This window comes from Trichoderma asperellum, chromosome 2 (assembly GCF_020647865.1).
Source record: "Trichoderma asperellum chromosome 2, complete sequence".
NCBI lineage: Eukaryota > Fungi > Ascomycota > Sordariomycetes > Hypocreales > Hypocreaceae > Trichoderma > Trichoderma asperellum.
The window spans coordinates 5921739-5934822 of NC_089416.1; the positions used below are offsets into that span (position 1 = coordinate 5921739).

The window sequence follows — 13084 nt, forward strand, 5'->3', positions numbered from 1 at the left end:
GGTTGTCTAGACCGCTGGTTTCATCTCCCACATCGAACGATAAAAAAGTAGTTGACACGCTTGCGCATTGAAAAGCGGCGAGGTGTAGGCAAATCGTGGGTACATAACGCATCAAGAGCACGGCAAAGAGAGGCGCACAACAAAAGGTCCTCTCCAAACTTACCAATCAATTGATCTCAGGCAGTGACATCTGCCTACAACAGGCGTAGGATACAGAAGGCCATGAGATCATTGTGCAGTCGAGTCGAGAATAGCCGCGCCATTGCGGGCAGCTTCTCGAGCTTTTTGCTGCCTGCATCGAGCATGTGCCAGTGCTGATGCAAGGTTGAGAAAATTTGTGACTTGCTTGCAAAAGCGGAGCGTTTTATGATGAAAAAGCTCGGAGACCCTGATTTGTCACGTGATATCCATCGATTGTGTCTGCTAGTAGGTATAGACGGGCCGTCGCGTGCCTGTGAACTTTTTTTTTTTTCTTTCCTTTCTTCGATACACTTTTTATTCGCACGATTAATCAACCTAGAGCGATTCATTTACTTGCTTTGGGTCATATTTGCGTGCTAGATGGAAATGGATTCTTCTTCTGCCTAAAAACATGACGGCAAGCTGCGACTATTTTCGTCTTACCGTCTTGGTGGTTCTTCCCACATGCTCTCTCTCATACATACATACATAGTGCTTCTTAGTCTCTATTGCTTCCCACCCTCTTGACTGATTCATGAGGATTTTTTCTTCTTCGTCTTCTATCCGCAAGCGAAGCCTTCTTCCGGGGCTCCTCTGGAGGGGAGGAGAATGCAGCCACCCCTGCTCTTGACACATGATAAAAACCTGCTGTTTCTGCGTAATCCACCGCTGCCCAAAGGCGCGCGCGCTGCAGAAATGCAGCGTTTAATTAGTCCGTAGCCTGGCGACGATGGCCGAGGCGCCGGCCAAAGGTTAACGGCTGCATGAGGTCGCGTGGACAGTTGTCGCTCTTGTCCTTTGGGCCGCGATGCGAACGTCTGGCAGGCGAAGAGGGCACGAATATGCATGTCCATGCATGGTCCCCGCCGCTGCAGATTGACATTATTCACTCATTTGCTGCCCGCCGCATCACGGGCTCGACGGACGCGCCACCGCTGCGCTGTGCTGTGCTGTTTGCTGTGCTGTGCTGTGCTGTTTGCTGTGCTGTGCTGTGCCGTGCTATGCTGTGCCGTGCTGCGCTGTCTGTCCGTCTGCAGCTGGTCGTGGGGTTATGATTTGCGTCAAAGAAAACCGCCTGGCATCCCTACCTAATAGGTACGCCCTAGAGTAAACATACACCTATATATAACAACCACGTATAAACCGGCCTCATTCTCTTGCATATCCCTCTGCACCTCGACGCATTTGTCTTACGAGCTCATCCTCTTTATTTTCTTACCGCCTTGTACCCCTCCCGACACTTCCCACTCGCAGAAGCTCCCCCAGCTGATAAGCATACCATCCCCCCGGTGCTCCATCTGAGGCCGTTCCATGTACACACCGACTGTTTGGGCACCGGCGTCATCACAAGCTCCATCAACACACAAACACCACCAGCACAATGTCTGAAGCCCAGTTCCAGCGTTCTTTGGAAGACATCAGGCTTGAGATTGTCCTTCTCGCCGCCGAGGTGTTTTTCCTAGTGTCCGTGCTTGGTGCCATTATTCTCTTCAATCTTGATCTCTACAGCCAGTCCCGGAAGCTGAGAGTAAGTGCCGAGTCGTATAAGACTCGACCGCACTGCTTCGGGAGAGGCCGACCTCGATACAGAGGTGCCATCTACTGAGCCAAAGGGCCAAAAAAGACCACGACCACTTACCTGTGGATGAATTATTTTTACTCTTATTGCAATATTCGACACTTCAACGCAATTCCCTACCCAACGGACCATCTCTTCAGCAGGGATGGAGAGATTAAATCGAAACATTAGGAGCTATAACAGCTCCATGCATTTGACTGGCGTTTTGCAAAGGCCCTCGCATTGATGATTGGCGTTAAAATTGGCGTGTGCAAGCTTATGAAGGGGAAAGAAAACAAACCCCCTCTTAGCTCAGAGACGGGACGACAAACATGAATGAGAGAAGAAAAAAAAGGAAGGAATGATTAGCCCGCATAGCATATGATGTTGCTTGGAAATAGCTTGACAAAAAACAGGCACGAGCAAATAGCGATCGATTCGTGGATTTATGAACCTGTCTTCGGGATATTGAGCTTTTGGTGTTCACTTGTCATGGAGCTGGCGTTCTAGGGATCGGGATCGTTTGAATAAAAAATTGTTGTACATAGTTAAAAACCACAATATGAAAACTAGTGAATTTCGAATTGTCGCCAGAATTTTTGGTGTGGCCCAACCAGAAGCTCGTGATACAAGCTCTATGCCTCATCAGCCGGTGCCATGTTTCTATTTCTTCGACATGTGCAATTTATACATTGCTGAGATTTTTCTTTTCTTCTCCATTCCACCATTGTCTTCTCCCACCCCACGGCTTTCCACCTTTTTTTTCTTCTCCTGTCTTATTCCATTTATGCTGAGGGCTTCTTCAGGTCTCGGGCAGCCTGCTTCAGGTTGAAGTTGCACTCTTCGTAGGCTCGTCCAGCACCAAAGCCGGCACCCAGGTAGGCGGGCCAGGCTCTTCGCTTAAACAGGAGGACGGAGAAGACGACGCCGAATCCGAGACCGAGAGTGGACTTGACGAGGAGGTTGGAGAGGCAGCGATCCCACTGTGGTTGATTTCAACAAGAATCAATTAGTAAACAAAACACGCTGGAGAATTGGAATCTTGTCTGGGCTAAGCTCGGCTCGGTACCTTCTCGTTGAGAAGCGCTTCGCTAACAGGCCGGGAAATGGCGCTTGGGGAGCGAGGGGCGGTGGTCTCGGACATGGTGGCGGACGTTTCTGCGGTCGATGGCGTGAGATGTTGAATGTAGAGCGATTAGCTGCGAAGCTATACTTACGTGCGAAGTGCAATTGACGTCAGGGCCAAACGGGGGTCTTGGGAAAGGGAAGAAAAAGCTTTGGATACAGTGATGTCAAGCTGCACGAAAATCGGCCGGCCGCATCACGGTCTTGGACTTGAAGGGCGGTGAGAGGTGATTGCCAAATCGGGGTGGAGATCGCGGCAGAATTTTTATTTTTCGGAATTTTGGAGCTGCGACAGTGACGGCTGGAGCTTATACAATTTTATTCCTGCCATGTACAGATTTTTCTTTTAAAAGTATTGAGATAGCTGTGGTCAATTCAAGACGGCTATCATACAATCGTTGCTTCTTTCACTTCCTTTTCTTAATGTTTTCTTGATTTTTGTCTTTTCTGATAATGGTAAGATTTTTCCCACCTTATAATTGGTCGCGTTGAGATGAAGTAAAGCTCACATGCGCTGAGCAGGGAAAGTTGGATCTTGTCAAGACCGTACGAGGTCTTGACCAGAAGGGGTCTGTCGAAAATGGAAAGAATCTCCAGGAGCTGTGGAACAGCCTTACAGAGTCATCGGATCACCAATTCCACGCGGCAGAAGAGAGCGCGCTGAGGTGGCTGCTCAAATCTATGAACGGAAACTCACCTGAGGCGGAGACCATACGGCGTTACCCATTGACCTGGACGATTATGGATTTTGTGTTTCAAAAGATTCCGCTCTTCTCGCTTGCCAAATCTCTGGCGGATAGGAAATTTGTGGCCGTCCTGCAGCAGACTTTGAAGGAGGCATCAAATCCCAGCGAAGAGCCTGGTTCCTCAAGTCCGAAAAGAAAGAGATCGCTAGCTCCACGCTACGCCTTGGACGAACTGAAAGGTTTAGAAGGCTGTCTAGCGACTGGTCAGGCCGTCTTCAAGGCTCTGAAATCTCTGCTTGGGCGGCTGGGAACCGGCGGCGTTGGATCACGCGATAGGATTGGAGCTGAACATATCAAATCTCTCTTCAGTACATCTGCTCTCGAATCTGCGACATTAGCCTCTTCATTCTTCATAGTTTGCCTTCTACTACTGGCTAGCGATATCTGTGACGAGATCGAAGGCAAGGAAGACTGGATTGTAACTGTCTCTAGGATATGGGATCTCCATTTACAAGGAGAAAAGGACGCCCTAGAGATTGCGATTCATCTCTTCAGGCCAGCATCTGCAATCTTAAAAAAGGTAGAGCCTTCCATACAAGGCCAAACACCTACTGTCAACGAAGCCTTGGCTACCCGATGGAGTGCAGATCTTCAAAAGTTTATGCACCGAAATTTCATTCTCCCTGCCCGAACATATTTCTGGAATCGTCAAGATTTTGAGATCATCATGAAGGCGCTTGATGTATCAAATGACAAAACGAGAACGTCTGCTCCGGTACTATACTTTTTGGCTGCCGGAATCCCTGATCTTTCGACTGAAAGCGATATGCGTAGGATCAATACAATGTGGATGGATCGGATATTTAAAGCTGTGGAGGAGCAGGTTCGTCCAAAGGCAGACCGGAATATCCTGATGAAGCAGGTATTGGCACAGGCCATAGGAAAGTCGCTATCCATTGATGCAGGAGATTTGCGTCAAGTATGTCGCGATTATGGTATGGGAACGGAAATCGACTGGAGTCTACTTGCGAATGCTGCTACATGCAACCCGGATATCTTTCAAATGTCTGAAGAAGGCACCGCGCTTTTGAATGAGATCTGCGTACAAAGCATTGGCCAAGCCTCTGATTCGCATAGCCACAAAGATCAACTGAAGCTCATTGCTGCCATAAAGAAAAGCTTCCAGACCCGTAGAGACCTATCTGGATTTTTGCGACTATGGTTCTCTCAGCTCTGTCTGGCGGAGAAACAAAAGGTAGTCTCAAGCAGCCCTTGGTTCGACATTGGACGGAAAGGACATCAGCGCCACTCGATTTCGTCTTTGATAGAATCCGAACTATCACCGCAGCAGCTTGTTGTTCTCATCGAGTGGCTGAAGGAACAAGAGTCTGGCTCATCCCCCCAGTCTCTGTGTGTCTTTACGAGTATCATTGCTGAAGGATTGCATGGCGAGTCATTTGTTGATGCAGTCGGCCTGAAGCTATTCGACCTAGTTTCTCCGTTAAAAAGCTCCTCGAAATCGGCTTTAAAATGGAGAGTTGTGTCTAAGACAATCTCGTCAGCCTCCCCCGAAGAGCGGAACAATGTCTGGGCGCAAGTGAAGGATCAGATATCAAAGCTCCTCCGAAAAGGGACTGTTAAGTCAGCTGAAACATTCGAAGCTGTCAAGTGCTGCTACCAGGCTTGGGATTCGATGAGTCAAGAGAAAGAGTCTGCTAATGAGCCAGCCAAGTTTATAGAGAAATTCACGCAACGCTTAGTAGAAGAACTAGCGTCATATGACATCTTGGACTTTGCGAAATTATCAACCTCTCTTGACTTGGAGGCAGCATCAGAATTTGACGAAGACCTTTCGTTACAACAGTACCTGGCTTGGTATATTCGGGGCTCCAGTCGCTTCTATCGGCTATACTTTAGAAAAGTAGACGACATACCGTTGCTTGATTCAGTATCATCTACAAAGAACGTCAGCCCACCTGGACTGCATGCGCTGTGGAGTGCTCTTCTAAGCAATGACACGAATCTCAATGACGCGAAACTTTCGAGAAAGCTTCTCGACCGTCTAATCACGGCCCTTTCTGAGTCTGAGAAGGAGAAAGGGTGGCCTGGAGAATATGGACAACTGTGGATCCGGACGTTATGCAGCGTACCGTCGGAAGCCTTTAACCGCACACAACGTGAGCAGATCATGAGTATCTTGGAAAAAAGGAGAGAAAAGATGGTCAATTCTCCGAAGCGCGTGTCGTTGGAAGGCTGGAAGTTGGTTCTCGACCTGACGACCAAGATGATGACGCGACCAACCTTTCATGAGGAGATGCAGTTTTCTAATCTTGTTGATTTTGCCGATGCCATTTCAAGCCTCTCGTTTGAAGAAACATTGGATGATGAGACACTGCTTGAACTTGTTGAGAGGTATTTTGCAATGTCAGCAACGATTATAAGGCAAATGTCGGACAATTTTGATGAGCGAAGTACGAAATATTTCTCAAAAGGTCTCGAGTTCATTAAAGCATGCGCAACAGAAGAGGTGAAGAGTGATCCTTTGGGCCTTCCTTCGCTACATGTAACCCTATTAAAGGCTCTTGTTGTTGAACTTAGCCGGTCATCAAGTCTTCAGAGCCAATCCAGTCTCAGCCAGCTACAGCAAAATGCTAAGAATGCATTGACGCAACACGTCGCAGCGGTTTTGGGAGAGTTTATTACAAACAAAAAGCTATTATCAAAACATGATAACTCAAAAGATTTAGCCCTTTTTGCAGCAGTACATGCAGCAGAGGCCATGGATAGCGCCGCAGGGCTTTCACAGCATAAGTCATCGGCTGTTCAAAAGCTTGAGAAGCGGACCAAAGAAGCAATGATTACTGGAGACTTGAGAGCGTGGAAGATTCAGATTTTCCTTCATACATATCTACCGAGCGAGTTGGAGGATCCTCATCCAACTCAATTTACTGCTCTAGCAAATCTGCCGCCAAGGACCCGCGAGCCTCTTTTAAGAGAGTATGTTGCATCTATAATTGCTAAAGCTAACGTGGCCGAAGTGTCACGCTACCTTCAAATGTTAATTAGTGACTTCACGGGGGGCTGCGATACTGATGGCCAGGCTCTTGCCATCGGTCAAGTCGTTGGCCACCTGATTGGTATGTATTCTGAAGAAAAAATTGTTGGAAAGAATTGGGCTAACGGATATACCAGAACGCACTGATCTACACGGTAAAAGCGAAGGCGTCGATTTATCGGCAGCTCATAGCGAGCTAACACTCAGCTTATTAAAGAAATCCCCAAATGCAGGCTATATATGCCAAACTATCCAGACTCTTCTTGAAAAGAAGCCTCAGGCCATGGGACAGTGGAATATTGAAGTAACCCTGAGTACTGTCAACGACTTGGCTTCAGCGAAGCCCACAACTGGACCAACGGTGTCGTTTACTTGGCTGTGCAAATTAGTCGGAACAGTTATCAAGAAGCACCGCTTACGATTGGAAGGCCACCACCACTTGCTGCTGACTACTGTACAAGCTTTGCTTAACAGCCTAATCATCCAACAACCGAAGAGCACTGGAGATGGCACGACGCAAGAGTCAATGGCCCGCCTGTACGGCCGGCTCATTACCTTCATATGTGAGCCTACCGCAGGAGCCGTTTCCCGTTCACAGCATCAGAACGCCTTGGACTCAGCAACGGACGCAGCCAAACGCTCTGCCGGCTGGCACGTCTACATGGTGTTGATGCAGTACGTGAAGCTGCAGCTTGAGGCCGATGTGCCGAGGGAGGTACGAGAGGCTCTTGAGCCAGCAATGAATTCGATCTTCGACGTGACGCCGCCTGAAGTGAGGAAGATTCTTAATGACGCTATGGATGCTAGCGGAAGAGCTATCCTGAGAGAAATGTTCAAGAGATATGTCAAATTCGGCAAATGGAGCGGCGTATAATGCACTGGGCATACGGTATACAGAATTAACTATTAGGATATAAGTCTAGGCACTCAAATTGTATATATGCATGCATACAACTCATGTGGACGTGTCTGTACTATCAAGTTGTGCGAAAAAAAAAAAAGAAGAAGGAGAAAAGACCCAAAAAGGAAAAAACAAATCGATTTACGTTTGACGTTCCTGACGTTCCTGCTTGGCCTTGCTAGGATGACCATGTGTCTTGCCATACTTCCTGATCTTTCCATGAAGATCAGGCTGAATAAATATCCAAAGGAAATTAACAATCCATGCCATGATGGTATCAACAAACCAGTTATTACGGAACGAACCACCAAGCATGCCCCATTTCATAAGCGCACCAAGCCATGCCACAGTAACGAAATATTCACCGCGCTCCAGTCCCTTGATTGCAGCATCTGCGACTTGATCGGGAGTCTGTTGGGGGTCGCTAGATTCCAGGATTGTGGTGATCTCAGGCGTGGTGAGAATCTCACGGGCATATCCAGGCGAAAGAATAGTTCCAGGGAAGACCATGTGGACTTTGACGTTCTGCGGGTACATCATCACCTCTTGGGATATGGTATCCGCCAAGCCTCGCATCGCCCACTTGGAAGGAGAGTAGGGTGCGTAGCCAGGGATGGTATACAGCGCCAGGACACTACCAGTCATGATGAGATGCTTAGCCTCTTTCTCTACAGGAGCATCGACTGCCAGCCATTCCTTGAGGATGGCGTGAGACATTTCAGCTGTGCCGTAGAAGTTGACGTCCATCTGGCGGCGTAGAGATGACATATCCATGTCGACAAACAGTTCCGGAGTAGACATTCCGGCGATACACCAGACAATGTCAGGAGGATTGCCATTGTTCCATTCCCGAACCTCAGCAAGGAGGGGAGTAGCGTAGGACGGCGCAGAGACATCGGCAGCAATGTAGTGGAATCGCTGCTTACTCTTGTCTTTGGCGGCAGCCTAGAAAGACCATGTCAGTCGGACGATGTATATAGAGGAACGCATGCATTGCAGGAGCATACCTTGACAATCTTGAGAGCTTCTTCGAGCTTATCGACGCTGCGAGAAATAAGGACAACGTTGGCGCCCTTGAAGGACAGCATCTTCGCGGCTGATAGGCCCATGCCTTCTGAAGCTCCCGTGATCAGGACGGTCTGCATCAAAGCTCAGGTTTTCATCATTAGCCATGCCATTTAATTACATGAAGTCATCAAAAAGATCAAGACAACAAAGACCGAATACTGACCTTGCCTTCAACAGGCATCTGGTTTCCGCCGAAAAAACCCATGATGGTGACGATGCCAATGGCAATGGTTATACTAGCAGGCAAGATCCAGACCAACTGATTCAGCAGGCTGTCTGCGGGCATGACCCGAAGCGATGAGGGGATGAAAGGGATGAAAGGGAGAAGTTGAAGCGAGAATGAATGTTATTCTGCAAGATTATAAGAGCTGACAGCTCAATTGCCCCGTGTTGGCTAGCAATTAGGTTTCATGCGCCCCGATTATTCTTATTGCTGGTGCTGACGACGATGCGGTTCAACGGAGGTTTTAGTGTTTTGGTCGTGGCCCGATACTGCTATAGCTCTGGTGGGCCCAATCGCCGTAGCTAAACGATTTAGGCATTAGGTGCACCAACAATGTATTTATAGCACTATCACGTGCCCTGCTGGTGGATTGATACGCGACATGAAGGTACGAAGCTTTGAAGTACCTTTATATGCCTAATTTGACTGAGCTTCTTATAACTTGCATTCGACACTGCATTAGCGCAGCCATTCCAACGTCATATTCATTCACATACGGAGAATCTTATGAGCCATCAGTTGTATGCTTGCGGTGAATCAGCGCCATGTTGATTTTTCACAAACCAGGTTGAGCTTCATCAAAGATGGCCTCGCAAGACGGGCAGGACATAAAGCTTAGCGTGCCAAAATTCTCGTCTTTCAAATCGAAGGAATCCAGCAAAGAGGAATCTAAAACACTGGACGGGCATCATGAAATACGCCGCAAGAGGCAGAGCCGTGATGACGAGAGACCAAGTAGTCGCCGGACTGACGAGGACCGTGGTTCCAGGCGCAGTGGCCATGAGCCTCGCCGCCGCAGAGATCGTGACGGTGGTCGTCGAAGATCTCGAAGTCGTGAGAAAACTGCTGATCGAATCGAAAAGCAAAAGCCGAAGCCTGCTTCCAAGTTAGAGGGCGTACCAGGTCTTTTCATGATCGATACAAAAGGCGACCCCCTGATTATAAAATACGGGGGGATTGATAAATCTCAGATACCTGCCTACCGTCGCCATGGGGGCGGCAGGGTCCTTGGTACGGTTGGCCGCCTAGTAATCCACCGTGATGGGCCAAGAAACCAGTTTAGTCTTCGCATGCCTGGAGAAGGATTTTCTACTTTTCAAGGCAGGGATGGGCTCCGATCAAAGTTGCCAAAGGTGACATCCAGGCCGATTAGGGCCGCCACTCGGAATGCAAATTTGGATGCCATAGATGAAGCCGAGGGGTACATACCATTAAGTTCATCCAGAAAACGAAAGCGAGTCCAATTGGATGATCAATCTTCAGATGACGAACAACCCTCATATCGGTCTATTGAAGGCAAAGCAAAGCCACGGCAATACTCAGACAGTGGCTCAGATGAAGATTCCGACATGTTAACCAACATTCTAGCAACAGATCTAAACAATCCGCTTAAACAAAAATCCATCCAGCTGAGCAAACGAGTCAAGGACTCTCCAGATGACATTGATGCTTGGCTTGAGCTTGTAAATCATCAGGACGTCTTGCTCAGGGCTGGTGAAGATTTTGACCATACGATACTAGAAAGCGAAGCCCATAGCTTCGCAGAGATTAAAGTATCCATGCTTGAATCAGCTCTTGGAAACGTCAAAAACGCGGAAGATCGCAGACGCGTTCTTATTCCCTTGATGCGAGAGGGTGTCAAAGTGTGGACTAGCAAAACAACTGCTAAGAAATGGTCAGATGTGATGAAAGATGAAGACAGCGATTTTCTCTTGTGGAAAACACATCTCGACTTTTTGACTTCGAATATTGCAACATTTCAATATGAAGACATAAAAAAAGTGCTTCTGGATCGGTTACGCTTTGCTTTGTCTCGTCTTACATCAGACCAGCCAAAAGAAGCCATACAAGAAGCCATATTTGTATTTTTGAGGGCTACTCGCTTCGTTCATGATGCCGGCTACAAAGAACTTGCGGTTGCAGCCTGGCAGGGCCTCTTAGAGTTTAACCTCTTTAGACCACTTTCCGTCGAGGACGAGCAATCCGCACTGGAGTCTTTCAACGATTTCTGGGAAAGCGAAGTTCCTCGCATAGGAGACACTGGCGCAAAAGGCTTTCGACATTACGTCGAGACTGAAGGCGCCGGAGATGCGGCAGAGCCAGTAAAGGCACGCTCAATTGACTTGTCTTCATCGCGAGATGTCTACAAAGCTTGGGCTTACCTGGAGCAATCTCATTCGCAAGAGGCTAAGATGCCAGCGAGAACAATGGATGACGGAACTGACGATGACCCATTCAGAGTCGTGATGTACTCTGATATTAGGCCTTTTCTCTTTTTGATACCATCTTCGTTTCTAGCAGAGGTTTCAAGTCAGCTTATTGACGCATTTTTGCTCTTCGTCGGCTTCCCACCGGCATTTAGAGCGAGCAATTGGACTGAAGCAGCTTATGATGACCAGTTTATATCATCATCCCTTATCAAATTCGACTTACAGCCGGTTAAGCACAATGATGATCCAGACAATTGGCAGAGAATCGAACCTCGGTTTGATACGGGTGTAAAGGCGGCCACCTCTCCTTCTTTGCTATTTAGCGGCTTGAAGTGGTATCAGTATATTACCACGAAGTCACAAAATCCTACAGTCCATCCGGTCTGGGTATTAGAGGCACTAAAGCAGCTCGTTCACAGCGGCGGAATAGAAAAGCTAGCTCAATATTACCTTGCAGTAGCGTTTTCTAATGAGCCTACTAACATCAAGAGGCCTGCTAAAGCACTTCTCAAACAATACCCTGCTAATTCTGAGCTATATAATGCTTATGCCCTTTGCGAGTTCGCCAATGATCCAAACGTGGCGAGTAAAGTGTTGAGGGCCGCGATTGAATCACCTTCGGTAAGTATTAAGCTATTGAAATTTTTGATAAGAACAATTCAGCTAATTCTGCCTTTAGCTGTCTGAAAAATGGTACAAATTCTTGTTTTATAGAACCTGGGCCTGGATGGAGTTTGAGGAGGGAAATATCGGCTTGGCAAAGCTGCGGCTCTGTTCATCAGTGGACGACACCCCGAAGGTGATTGGAACAGATGTTCCTGAAGTTGGCAGTACTGCACTTCTCAAGTCCCATCAAACATTCACCTCAGATTTCCATCAATATCTAACAGGTGAAGATTCTGTTGGAGCGAGCACACTTGCGGAATGCATGATCTTACTGTCGTACCTCACAGCTTCGGGGAATGAAGAGCCAACATCAGCATCACAAGGCAATATTGCAGCAGCAATGAACACAGTTGACGCGATTTCTCGAGAATTCCAATCTCACGATCAAGTCGGTGCCAAAGCTCACGAGCGTATTTTTCAGTTTGCTGCACAACTTTTATACCTACATGCATCAAAAGGGTATGTGCTCATCTGCATCATTAATACAAAATCGTCGTCAAGTATGAAGCTAACTGCTACAAATAGACCCTTCAGGAAAGTGTACCTACGAGAGAAGCTCTCAACTTTCATTCACCACTTCCCGCAGAACACAGTTTTTATCTCCATGTTTGAGTGGGCAGATGCGAGCCTCCGTGTCATTGATGAGACGCGTGACCTCTTGTATGACCAGATTTTAGTGAAAGAGCATGACTGCATTAGTAGCCGCATGTTTGTCATTCAACACGAGCTTACACACGGCAACACCAACACGATAAAAGCTGCATTTGAGCATGCTCTGGCAAGCGACGTTTGCCAGAATAGTTCTGTGTTGTGGACATCCTACATTCGCTTCTGTTATGCTCAGAAGCAGCTACGTGCTAAGGCAAAGGATGTGTTTTACAGAGCTTTGAGGCACTGCCCTGGGTCGAAGGAAGTCATTATGGAAGCCTTCGTGACCCTGATTCGCGATATGGAGTCTGATGAACTCAAAGCGGTGTATAATACGATGACATCGAAGGGGATGAGGATTCATGTCGACATGGAAGAATTTCTCGACAAGCATAGATCTGAATCGTCGAAAGAGAAGAGAAGATGAATATGTGACGGATGCGTGCGCATGCGAATGCATATATAGGTTAGAATATGTAGCATAGCATATCTAATACCGTTTATCTGCTGTACCGTTTTGGGTATGGAATCTAATAATAAATGTGGTATTCATACAGTAGATAGCTCATTGGCTCTTGGTAGATGCAGTTGACGGACACTACCCACGCTATCTGATCCGCCATCGCCACGTCACGACGTCAAGGGAGCTTTGTACGACGTGTTGGCGTTGGTACTTTCAACGTATATGATTCGTTTATGTAAGTGAATGAGATATATAATTAATATAGTTAACATACCCAATTTTTTTGGAATTTAAAGCAACT

At 47.5% G+C, this 13084-nt stretch overlaps 5 protein-coding genes across 6 annotated transcripts; 3 read left to right on the forward strand and 2 right to left on the reverse strand.

Annotated features, from left to right (window-relative positions):
- The first annotated feature begins 1349 nt into the window (after positions 1 to 1349).
- On the forward strand, positions 1350 to 2425 carry TrAFT101_004258 (uncharacterized protein). The gene has a single exon (XM_066127109.1). It carries the CDS (start codon positions 1562 to 1564, stop codon positions 1784 to 1786), a length of 225 nt encoding a protein of 74 aa, XP_065983218.1. The 5' UTR covers positions 1350 to 1561; the 3' UTR covers positions 1787 to 2425.
- MIC10 (Mitochondrial inner membrane organizing system component) lies at positions 2253 to 3213 on the reverse strand. The gene is made up of 2 exons (XM_024898804.2): positions 2808 to 3213; positions 2253 to 2721 (listed from the first exon to the last, which is right to left on the reverse strand). The coding sequence occupies exons 1-2, from the start codon at positions 2880 to 2882 to the stop codon at positions 2524 to 2526; spliced, it is 273 nt and encodes a 90-aa protein (XP_024765953.1). The 5' UTR covers positions 2883 to 3213; the 3' UTR covers positions 2253 to 2523.
- A 19-nt stretch (positions 3214 to 3232) lies between these two features.
- Positions 3233 to 7593, forward strand: TrAFT101_004260 (uncharacterized protein). Its single transcript, XM_024902984.2, has 3 exons — positions 3233 to 3319; positions 3386 to 6686; positions 6742 to 7593. Exons 1-3 carry the CDS (start codon positions 3317 to 3319, stop codon positions 7476 to 7478), a joined length of 4041 nt encoding a protein of 1346 aa, XP_024765952.1. The 5' UTR covers positions 3233 to 3316; the 3' UTR covers positions 7479 to 7593.
- On the reverse strand, positions 7468 to 9002 carry TrAFT101_004261 (uncharacterized protein). 2 transcript variants are annotated; one of them, XM_024899042.2, is made up of 3 exons: positions 8737 to 9002; positions 8513 to 8644; positions 7468 to 8450 (listed from the first exon to the last, which is right to left on the reverse strand). In XM_024899042.2, exons 1-3 carry the CDS (start codon positions 8857 to 8859, stop codon positions 7647 to 7649), a joined length of 1059 nt encoding a protein of 352 aa, XP_024765951.2. In that variant the 5' UTR covers positions 8860 to 9002; the 3' UTR covers positions 7468 to 7646. The 2 variants fall into 2 exon arrangements, with proteins under 2 accessions (XP_024765951.2, XP_065983219.1); XM_066127110.1 differs by having other exon boundaries at positions 8513 to 9002.
- Positions 9003 to 9257: 255 nt separating this feature from the next.
- On the forward strand, positions 9258 to 12946 carry TrAFT101_004262 (uncharacterized protein). The gene is made up of 3 exons (XM_024904800.2): positions 9258 to 11627; positions 11686 to 12131; positions 12198 to 12946. The coding sequence occupies exons 1-3, from the start codon at positions 9381 to 9383 to the stop codon at positions 12745 to 12747; spliced, it is 3243 nt and encodes a 1080-aa protein (XP_024765950.2). The 5' UTR covers positions 9258 to 9380; the 3' UTR covers positions 12748 to 12946.
- Positions 12947 to 13084: the final 138 nt, after the last annotated feature.